At 41.0% G+C, this 11,572-nt stretch overlaps 1 protein-coding gene across 2 annotated transcripts in view; it reads right to left on the bottom strand.

Annotated features, from left to right (window-relative positions):
- The window catches only part of LOC107594670 (netrin-G1-like), a 101,056-nt gene that overhangs the window by 33,829 nt on the left and 55,655 nt on the right, over window positions 1-11,572 (bottom strand). For both annotated transcript variants that reach the window (XM_016284807.1, XM_016284806.1), the window contains one exon: window positions 9,143-9,786. In XM_016284807.1, the coding sequence (XP_016140293.1) occupies window positions 9,143-9,786 (644 nt within the window). The remainder of the gene's footprint in view (window positions 1-9,142; window positions 9,787-11,572) is intronic.

The following is an 11,572-nucleotide window of genomic DNA, read 5'->3' as shown; positions in this document are numbered from 1 at the left end:
TGATTGTCTTCTGGACAACTGTCTGATCAGCAGTCTTCCCCATGATTGTGAAGCCTAGTGAACCAAGCTGAGAGACAATTTTGAAGGCTCAGTAAACCTTTGCAGGTGTTTTGAGTTGATTAGCTGATTGGCATGTCACCATATTCTCATTTGTTGAGATAGTGAATTGGTGGGTTTTTGTTAAATGTGAGCCAAAATCATCACAATTAAAAGAACCAAAGACTTAAACTACTTCAGTCTGTGTGCATTGAATTTATTTAATACACGAGTTTCACAATTTGAGTGAGTCACAACATTCAAATTTATTGAGATGCACCTGTATTTAGAATTGATTGTCTGCTGAAAGTTTTTAGGGAATTTTTCTTAATGAATTTGGACATACAGGTTTGAAATAACGTAAGGGTGAATAAATGATGACAAAAGGTAAATGTTTGAAAAAAGTAAACACACTCTAGGATATTTTGTAATATTGTGGAGGATAGCAGTCTGTAAGTGTTTTTTATCTTTTCTCATTACATTTTAGCGCAGTTGTCGTTGCTAGGACACTCATTGTTTTGTTTACTGTGTTTACCGTGGTAAACACGTGCTGAAGTCGTGTTTGTTCTCATGCGTATCGCGTGGCTTTGAAGTTTCGGTTTAATAAGTAGTAAGGCGTGGCCAAAGCCAGGTATAATTTGCCTTGTTTGCAAGTACTTGTTAGTAGAAGCAGTCGAGCAGCAGAAGAGGACAGCAGTCTGTAAGTGTTTTGTATCTTTTCTGATTAGATTTTAGTGTGGTTGTCGTTGCTAGGAAACATTGTTTGGTTTACTGTGTTTACTGTGGTAAACACGTGCTGAAGTCGTGTTTGTTCTCGTGCGTATCACGTGGCTTTGCAGTTTCGGTTTAATAAGTAGAAAGGCGTGGCCAGCTGAATTCAATTACATGGAACCAGGGAAGTATATATTTGCTCAGTACACCATGGCAGCGATTGCGGCAGCCCTCGTGTGAAGCCTTCCTCGTGTGAAGACCGATGAGTGTAAAGACCATCGACTCTACCTGCGTCACTCCACCGAGCAAGGACACCGACAAGGCACCTGAGTATTGCTTTTTTTCTCCCCCTTTCTTTACTTTTTGTATAACTCGCTCTCATCTACTTGTTCTAGTCAATTGTACTCAATATGTGCTTTCAAATCTTTACTATTACTACTAACACTTGTAAATCACACACTGTACGTTGGAGGCAGCACAATCCTAATAATCTGCATACTGTCTGTAATGAAATTACTCATTTGTAATTGTAGGGAATTAATTTTTATTAATTCATTCAGGTTTTGAAAGGACTCGAATGTGAAAAAGTCGAGGTCCACCTGATTAAACTGAATTTTAATTTAAATGGTTTACACCCTATCAGTTACTCGGCCAGCGAGAAGATGTCAGTGTATATTACCAATTGAATATGTATTTTATGTTCTCCCTGGCCATGGGTTAACACAATTATGATAATTTATCAGCTCTTAGAGAGGTAACGTTGATCTTGGCAAAGTTTTAACCTTGAAATTATGACACCAGACGATGATTATTTATAAATGAAACATGAATTTTTATTGGCTATTCTAGATTACATAAAACCTAAACTAACACACACATACACACACATGCAGTTTCAGATGACAGAAGTGAGAGTTGACGGGGTTCTATGAAGCTTTCAAGTTCTAACTCATTTTACGAGTGATTTAAATTCACCTTAGAGAATTTACCAAGCAGAGAATTTGTCTTAATTTTACTGCTTAAATTAGCTCAACACCAGTTCAGCAGATTTGAAGAGTTTGTTCTTTACTTGCGTTCTTTTGGTTGACAGTTGACAAGCTGAGGTGATTCCATTGCTGACGCTGGCTTCCTGGATGTCTGTTGAGGGAACCCCGTTGCTGATTGGTTGCTGAGGTGGCGTCGGAATGACGTTCTTTTGGGAAACCCCTCGTTGGATTGGTTGGTTGTCGGGTTACGAAGAGCTTCAGCAGTCCTGCTAAAAGCCTGAGTTTGCAAGACTTTGAAGATCGTGTTTCTCTGAAGTGTTTGAGTTCTTAGATGGTCTCGCTGGTGCGATGGTACGGCGTGGGGCGCTTTGCCGCGCTCACCAAGGTGAAAGCCAAAGTTCTTTAGAGTGAGAGAGCGAGCCTGAGCGTAAGAGCGCGAGAGGGATTTGTGTCCAATTTTAAGCAGGCTGACTTTTGTCCAGCCCACAGGTCGCTGTCCAATCATATGGTGGCTTAGCCACACCCATACTGTTCCTTATCATGCATGAATCGCATGCTGTTTGTGGAGAGTATTTCTGCAAGTTTTAAATATCTTCTGATAACAGTATTATCACCAGAGAATGATACAAAATATAAACTTTTCACTAACACCAATGTTCGGCGAATAAGACAAGCTCTCATTCGAGCTCAAACAACAGGTATTTTGCATACACCGTAATCGTAATCACTAAAAGAAAAGTTATAAGGCCAAGATTGAGGTATCATGGTTTCGATAAACACATCAAATATATAGATACAGCATAACACATACAGTGGATACTTTTTCACTACTTCTACGTTTTTAAACGATTGTCTTTTTAAAATAGTCATGCAAGGTTCACTTTCTTTGTCTGTGACACAAGAAAGTAAGGGTTTCGGTCATGCAGGAAGCTGGTGCTCGAAAGTCATGTGGCGCCACGCTGCATATCTCGTGCTTGCCGGCCCGAGGGCGTGATTAACATAGCCGCTTCCTGTGCATACATATAATAGTTCTTTTCATTGGATCACGAGGCATCACGCGGTATTTTCAGTCCTCATACAAAAGATCTCTGTGGCAACTCTTGATTAAATTAATCCGGACCTCATGATGGCTGATATCAGTGTCCGTTCATATTTAGAAATCCCTACATGTCCCTATGTCCTCCACTACTTTACTCTCTATTCCAATTGGTCTCTGGAACTGCCAGTCTGCTGTAAAAAAAGCAGAATTTCTTTCATCTATTGCTACTCATTCAAGTCTCAACCTCATGGCCCTAACTGCGACTTGAATCAAACCTGAGGACACGGCCACTCCTGTAGCCCTCTCCACTAATTTCACTTTTTCCTACACCCCACGCCCGATTGGGAGGGGTGGAGGGACTGGTCTACTTATTTAAAAAGAATGGAAATTTGATAGTGTACCATCTCTTACTGGCAACAGTTCCATTTGAATCACACGCAATTACTATTACCCACCCTGTTACAATCCATTTTGTAGTTATTTATCGTCCCCCAGGTCAACTGGGGAACTTCTTAGATGAGTTGGATGTGTTACTCTCAAACTTCCCTAAGGATGGTACTCCTCTAGTACTGCTCGGTGACTTCAGCATCCACTAAGATAAACCACAGGCTGCTGACTTCAACACTCTGCTTGCCTCATTTGACCTCAAGCGTGTGTCTACTACAGCTATTCACAAATCAGGTAACCAATTGGACCTTATCTACACACGCTACTGCTTAACTGACAACACTTTAGTTACGCCGTTGCACACCTCAGACCACTTCCTCATCACTTCTAACCTCACACTGACTCCGGACACAATACACAATCCTCTGCAGGTCACCTTTCGGCGTAACCTACGCTCGCTCTCTCCCACTCACCTATTCTCTATGCTTTCATCCTCACTTCCTCCACCCTCTCAGTTTTCAGCATTGGACATAAACACTGCTACTGACTGCAGAGAGGAAGTGGCGCAAATCAAAACACTCTACTCACCTTAGTGTATATCAGTCACTCCTCTCCTCCTTCTCTGCAAGTGTCTCCACTGCTAAAACAACATACTACCACAACAAAATTAACAACTGTTCTGACTCTTGCACGCTTTTCAAAACCTTTTCTTCTCTTCTTTGTCCTCCTCCACCCCCTCCTTCATCAACTCATACTGCTGATGACTTTGCAATATTCTTCATAAATAAAACAAGAACCATCAGCAACCAGTTCTCCACACCGCAAACTGACAAAAACTTCATAACCATAAATACAAATTCTCTTTCCTCCTCCTCTCCAATCTCGGAGGCAGGTGTTTCTAAGCGTATCCTTTCCAATCATCCTACTGCCTGTCCGCTTGATCTTATCCCCACTCATCTCATTCACGCCATTTCTTCTTCAGTTATACCCGCACTCACTCATGTTATCAACACCTCTCTTCACTTTTAGAAAACTACATCCCTTCTTGCGTTCATTGCAAAGACACTTCAGCGAGTTGTGTTCAACCAACTCTCTATGTTTCTCGCACAGAACAACCTCATGGACAGCAACCAATCTGGCTTCAAAAGTGGCCACTCAACTGAAACGGCACTGCTCTCGGTTACTGAAGCCCTGAGACTGGCAAGAGCAGCTTCCAAATCCTCAGTACTCATCTTGCTGGATCTGTCTGCTGCTTTTGACACAGTTAACCACCAGATCCTCCTGTCCACCCTCATGAAGATGGGCATCTCAGGAACCGCACTCCAGTGGTTCAAGTCTTACCTCTCTGGTAGGTCCTTCAGGGTGTCTTGGAGGGGTGAGGTTTCTAAGTCACAACTTCTTGCTACTGGGGTTCCTCAAGGCTCAGTGCTTGGACCACTTCTTTTCTCCATCTACATGTCATCTTTAGGATCCGTCATTCAGAAGCATGGCTTTTCCTATCATTGCTATGCTGAGGACACTCAATTCTACTCCTCATTCCAACCAGATGATGCGACAGTAGCTGTTCGCATTGCAGACTGTCTGACAGACATTTCTGGCTGGATAAAGGATCATCACCATCAACTCAACCTTGTAAAGACAGAACTGCTCATGATCTCAGCCAACCCAGCACTTCATCACAACCTCTCTATACAGCTAGGGTCATCAACCATAACTCCTTCCAGGACAGCCAGGAACCTTGGAGTTGTGATGGATGATCAGTTAAGCTTCACAGACTATATTGCTACAACGGCCCGGTCCTGCAGGTTTGCCTTATACAACATTAGGAAGATTAGTCCCTTCCTAACAGAGCAGACCGCACAACTCCTTGTCCGAGCTCTTGTTCTTTCCAGACTGGACTATTGTAATGCTCTCTTGGCGGGCCTTCCTGCATGTATTATCAAGCCTCTGCAAACTGATCCAGAATGCAGCAGCCAGAGTGGTCTTCAATGAGCCGAAAAAAGCTCACGTCACACCTCTCTTCATCAGTTTGCACTGGCTGCCAATAGCCGCTTGCATCAAATTCAAGGTACTGATGCTTGCCTACAAGACAACCACTGGCGCTGAAACCAATATACCTAAACTCGCTAGTTCAGAAGCTCCAGAAGCTTGCGTTCTGCAAGTGAACGACGCCTCGTGGTGCCACCCCAAAGTGAAACAAAATCACTCTCACGGACCTTTTCCCGGACTGTTCCCAGCTGGTGGAACAACCTGCCTATCTCAATCGAGCAGCCAAGACTTAAGCCATTTTCAAAAAACATCTAAAGACATTTTTCGCCATCACCTGACCAAATTAATACTAGTACTTACCTATTCTATTCTATTTAGTCTAATGTATTTATATATATATATATATATATATATAAAATGTCAATTGTGTTGTTGAGACAACAGTGAAACTGTTTGCATCAGGTAAAACTATTTTCTAAATATCAAACTTTTTATTTTTCTTCTTTTGTTTGTTTATGCCTCAGTGATGGACCATACGCATGATTTCCCAAGCCTAACTTAAGATTTTTCGGCTCATTCAACTCAATAAGCAAACAATTCCTGACACAAGAGGAGTACTGTCTACTGGGGCGTGCATGTGTACAACTTCCTTTGAACTATAAAATCAGTTTGAAATATTGTGCAATGGGTCTTCAAATGAAAATGTGTGCTCTAAAGTCTAAAGGAGTACAATATGAAGGATCAAAAACCATGCACCACCATTCATAAAATAGCCTCAGCAATCATTACAGATGCAAAGTCATATTACTGTCGCCCAACAGGCACACTTGCATGGGGATGTGTCCCCAGTGGTTATTATTTAATCAGCAGTAAATGGTCTTAATTAGTAGATTAATCTCTTTCCAATTAGCTCACTTTGTAATTGCCCTAATCTACCACTGCACTCCTTTGAATCCTAATTTAGAGCTGTGCATTTAGATTCACAGGGGACCTATCAAATGCGTCATTATGAACCAAGTTATTCTCACATAAACCAACTGCTTATGAGCCATTCCGGCCCAATTTGGAGAGCAACTGCTGTGTTTTTGTTTCTATTGTGCCATCATTTGACTTGTGAAGACATTGTGAAGTCATGCTGCACTATTTTGTTTTTTTATGCTGGCTAAATGAGACCTTTGAGGTCCATTTTATTCTTTATTGCCAATTGCAATTTCCCTCCATCCAGCTTGACTTCTAATTTTAGAGAAGAATATGAGTGGTCACCCATTATGCTTATTCTGTCATTTGACACCATGTGGAGCCCTGCAAAAGCTGGGCTGGGGCTACATGCATACAACTTGCCAATAATTTAATCCTGAAAGTTTGAGTACACACAGCTGAGCTTTCAGGAAAAAAAAGTTAGGTAGATCCTTTGCAGATCCCGTTTTTGGCTTCGCCATCATTATTGTCATTATGAAATATTAATCTCAGTTGTGCATATAATCATTTAATGCACATTTTATTTGGATTTGATTAATATACCAATTTTTCCATCTAGTAATTTAAAATATAAAATAATTTTATTATTAACATTTTTAGTTTTAATAACATTTGGCAGATTCTGTGCTGGGTTCACTGTATAAATTTTGCCCCTGAAGTAATTATAACCCTTGAGTAGTGTGACGAGTCGGCTGCCTCCCCCTAATTATCAGCATCACCCCGTCCCTTAATCGCTGCCTTTCGCCAGGCTCCCTACAGGAGTGGGTGGGTGAGAGAGGAGGGGCGCTGAAATAACCAGGGTTGGCGGCGTGTGATGGGGCACCCCTGAACCGTATGGAGCCTCATCACGCCGCTGTTTAATTGCCGAGCGTGCCTCTCCTCGGGAGACCGTTCTCTTCCCCCGAGAACTGCACCCGTTACACAGCTGTCGGGCCAGGATGCTGGGCCATCTAGTCCCTTCAAGCGCCGTGGGCCAAGGCGAGAAGGATGCAGCCGCTGGAAGAAGCCGCCGCTCCCCGGACTGGAGAGGGGAGCGAGTGCGGCCGCCGGACTCCACCCCTTACCTGGACCCTTCCTTCCTGACCACTGCCCTTCACGAACCCTGTAGCACGACGAGGACACCAGATCCCTTGTTTTATTTTGGACACTTGATTCCCCTTTTTCCTGGACACGTTGTTTATATTATTTTGTTAATAAAAGCCTCTCCGAGGCCTGACGCCACACCCACCCACACCCGTTTGGTCATCCCGCCACAGTAGTTACATTGTTATCAAATATTTCTGGCAAATTATATTATGTAGCATCTTGCATGTTTTGTGACACTTTCATGTCACAACATTTTATTGCGTTGATTGTTTTTAATGTTCTGTGGCATTTGAAAATTGCTTACCACCTACACTAAACCCAACCTTAAACTCAAAACCGATGTGCTAATGAAAGCAGTGTTAATAAAACACAGGCATGAGATAAAAAATGAAGCAGCCTTGATATTTTAGCTTGCTTCTACAAGTCTTTGAGCTCTTTTATCGTGACTGGTTTCACAGGATGCGTACCTGAGCACTCTGCACTGCAAGTACAGTACCACGCTGTACCAAGTGAGCTAAGTTTACTATGTCAGAAAAGCCATACATATGAAACTAGTTATGTTATGCAAATATCAAAATGCATGATTTAACTAATGAAAAATCATGCAAACCATATAAAAGTATTTTGAGATTATAACATAGCATGAAAACAATTTGGTAACACTTTTGTATAGGGGCCAATTCTCACTATTAACTAGTTGCTTATTAGCATGCCTGTTAATAACATATTACATTTACATTTAATCATTTAGCAGATGCTTTTATCCAAAGCGACTTACAAATGAGAACATTAGAAGCAGTCAGACCAACGAGAGAACAACAACAGTATACAAGTGCCATGACAAGTCTCAGGTAGTCTAGCACAGTACACGTAGCTATGTTTTTTAATTTTTTTTTTATAAATAATAGAGTGGAATAGAACAGAACAGAATAGGTAAGTGCTAGTATTAGTTGGTCAGGTGCTGGCGAAAAAGATGTGTCTTTAGATGCTTTTTGAAAATGGCTAAAGATTTAGCTGATCGAATTGAGATCGGGAGGTCATTCCACCAGCTGGGCACAGTCCAGGAAAAGGTCTGTGAGAGTGATTTTGTGCCTCTTTGGGATGGCACCACAAGGCACCGTTCACTTGCAGAACGCAAGCTTCTGGAGGGCGCATAAGTTTGAACTAGCGAGTTTAGGTATATTGGTGCAGTGCCAGTGGTTGTCTTATAGGCAAGCATCAGTACCTTGAATCTGATGCGAGCGGCTACTGGTAGCCAGTGTAACCTGATGAGGAGAGGAGTAAGGTGAGCTTTTTTTGACTCATTGAAGACCACTCTCGCTGCTGCATTCTGGATCAGTTGCAGAAGCTTGATAGTACATGCGGGAAGGCTCGCCAAGAGAGCAATACAATAGTCCAGTCTGGAGAGAACAAGAGCTTGGACAAGAAGTTGTGTGGCTTGCTCTGACAGGAAAGGTATAATCTTTTGGCTAATATTGGCTGTTTATTAGTACTTATAAAAGAAACACATTCTACATGACCATATTCTACATACCTAATCCTACCCAATACCTAAACTTAACAACTACCTTAACTATTAATAAGCAGCAAATCAGAAGTTAATTTAGGCAAAAGTCGTAGTTAATGGTTTGTTAATAGCGAGAATTGGACAGTAAATTAAAGTGTGACCAATAATTCTTTATTAAATCATAATTTGCCCTGTAATCATAATTGCATTGCAGTGAATTGTATGTATAAGTTGTGCAAATATTTAGGTAGGGGCACACTCTTCCAATAAGCCTATACTGAATAATTATTCCACCTCAATCATGTGTATGTTTTTAATGGGCATTTTATTTGCATTTATTTATATACTGATGTTTTCATTTAGCATTTTTATTTTTAGAAGTAATTAAGCAAAAATATTCAAAACTTAATGATGTTAACTTACCTGCCCTGCACTTTAATGTCTGAGATGGCATAGAAGTATCTAGAAAGGTTGTTCTCGTCCACCATTGTGGCTCCGGTGGCAGGCCGTAGAAGTCTTATTCGAAGGTCAGTGAGGGTGAAGAAATCCCTTAGGTTCTTGGTGGTGTCCAGCTGCCCATACAGAGAAGCCATGTTGTGCAGTCTCGGGCCGGCAAGAAGGGCGAAGCGGTCTTTGATCTCGAAGCGCACAGTCTTATCGTACTTCCACACGTAGCCCGTTGAATAGGCCTCTGTGCAGATGATCTCTAGCATCGTGCTTGGGTTCAGCTGATGTACTGCTTTTGGCTCCATAGTAAAGGCATCCAAACAGTCAGATGCGTAAAACTGATACGGCTGCCACGTACGACCGTAATCCAGGGACTTCTCCAAGACCAACTGCTCGGGTCGGCCAGACTCAAAGGTGAGGACAATGTCATCTGTGAGTTCTATTGTTTTGTTCCAGGACAGCGTGATGTTGACCTGAAGGGGCTTGGGGTATTTCTTCCAGGAGGTCGACTGCCAGAACGTGGTTGGGTTTCGTCCTTCAGAGTCAAACATGAGCTCGGGCGGGTGGGCCAGCTCTTCGGTATCAGCGTCGCATTCGTTATTACACATATATGGGTTTTCCTGAAACACACACAGAGAGACCGGATGTGTTAATTATGCAGTACGCTAATAGTAACGGGTTTCCCGTTAGACAGTGCCACTCGTTTGAGGTGAACCCACACTGAGATGTTTGATTCTCCACATGAATCACAATGTTAATGAACATATTCTTTAGTGAAAACACTTCAGCCTCCATTAACGCAGTAAGTTGGACGTTTTCCTCAGTTGACTGCTAATACGACGCTCTGAATGGCCATCGCCTGCTTTCAGAGCGGTGTGCCTCATGAGAGCTGCTCAATGGTTACCCACTCGCTCACTACCACCCAAATTGCTAATATAATTTATATTCTTGCTTGTTGGCCAGTTGGAATGGGAGTGGAATTCCGATGAGTGAAGTTGGAGGTACACACAGAGCTCCATGCATTTTTCATGTGTCTGCCCTGCACCGCTGAGCCACTGTGTTTCAGATCAACTTTTTCATTAATATTCTGCACACCTCTGAGCCATAGCGCAAATGACAATCAGCCATGAACTTTGAGGAGACGGCCATTAATTTCTGTATTGTATACATGTTTGATCGGCTGCAATTGTCATACATCTTGTTTTGTTTCAGGCACAAACAGTGGCTGAATGCAATTACAAAAGATGCATACCATCTAAAGGCTCTTGGGACAAAATATTCAGCTTTGTTTGTGGAATAATTTTATCCCCATCGCTGCTGTCAGTGGAAGAACTGACAGATTGTGATGCTTCCTCTCATCAAATTAATTATCTACTCTGCGTTGTTGGATCAAAATGTATTTCCCTTGTTTGTTTAGTCCAGGAATGTTCACAGGGAGATTGGATCTATAGATGCTGTGCTGAGCAAAGACTTTTTCACTTGGGCACAAGTGTTTAGTCAGGCAGAATAAACATATCTTTAAAGGAAAATCCATTTACTGCTATTCATGTCACTCCAAACCCATATACTGGTTTCCATGAAGCACAAAATATAAATTTTTGAAGAATCTTTACACAATTCTTGCTATACAAAAACAGTTCATAGTAACCAGTGGCTTTCAATATGCAAATATTACATAAAGTGTGTGAAAAAATTTCATATTCCTTTTCTTACTTTAGGCATAACTGTGCACAATTCAGAATTTTTTTTTTCTGAAACTGAAATGTGGTAGCAAACAGAATAGAAAAACAATGGAAATACACTTCGAATTTGAATGAATTGAAAGTCATTTAAAAACACCTTTGAAGGTTTTATAATAGATAATTTGGATCTGTTTGAAATGCCTTACCTTTTGCCTTATTTATAACAGAAGACTCAACCATTTTTAACTGGAATGTGCAAGGTTTCCGATGTCAGCCACTTTTAGTTATTTTAGCTGTTTGATATGCTACGTGATGTTGCAAACTGGTATTTGATACATATTATTTAATTTATTATTGTAATCATAAACACACTGGTTTGTAGCCCAAACAGTTAATACGGTTTATAGTAGTAATATAAGAATACTGTTTCCTGCACTTTGTTATTCTTTTAGTTATAGCGACTAATTCATTGGAAGTCTCACACACTCACAAGAAATGGCTTACATCTACAATGAAAAATAAGGTGAATAGAACTGTATACTGAACTTATTTTTATTAAGCCAATTTATGGATAAAGATGAAAGACTTAATCTCCTAGAATGCCAGAACCGGCTATATTTCTCTTATATAGTATTATATAATAATTTATATATACAGTGTATATATATATATATATATATATATATATATATATATATATATATATCTCTATATTCTCTATAAT

Source organism: Sinocyclocheilus grahami, unplaced genomic scaffold, assembly GCF_001515645.1.
Source record: "Sinocyclocheilus grahami isolate Dianchi unplaced genomic scaffold, SAMN03320097.WGS_v1.1 scaffold188.1, whole genome shotgun sequence".
Taxonomy (NCBI): Eukaryota; Metazoa; Chordata; class Actinopteri; order Cypriniformes; family Cyprinidae; genus Sinocyclocheilus; species Sinocyclocheilus grahami.
This window is presented reverse-complemented; position numbering and strand designations above follow the sequence as displayed.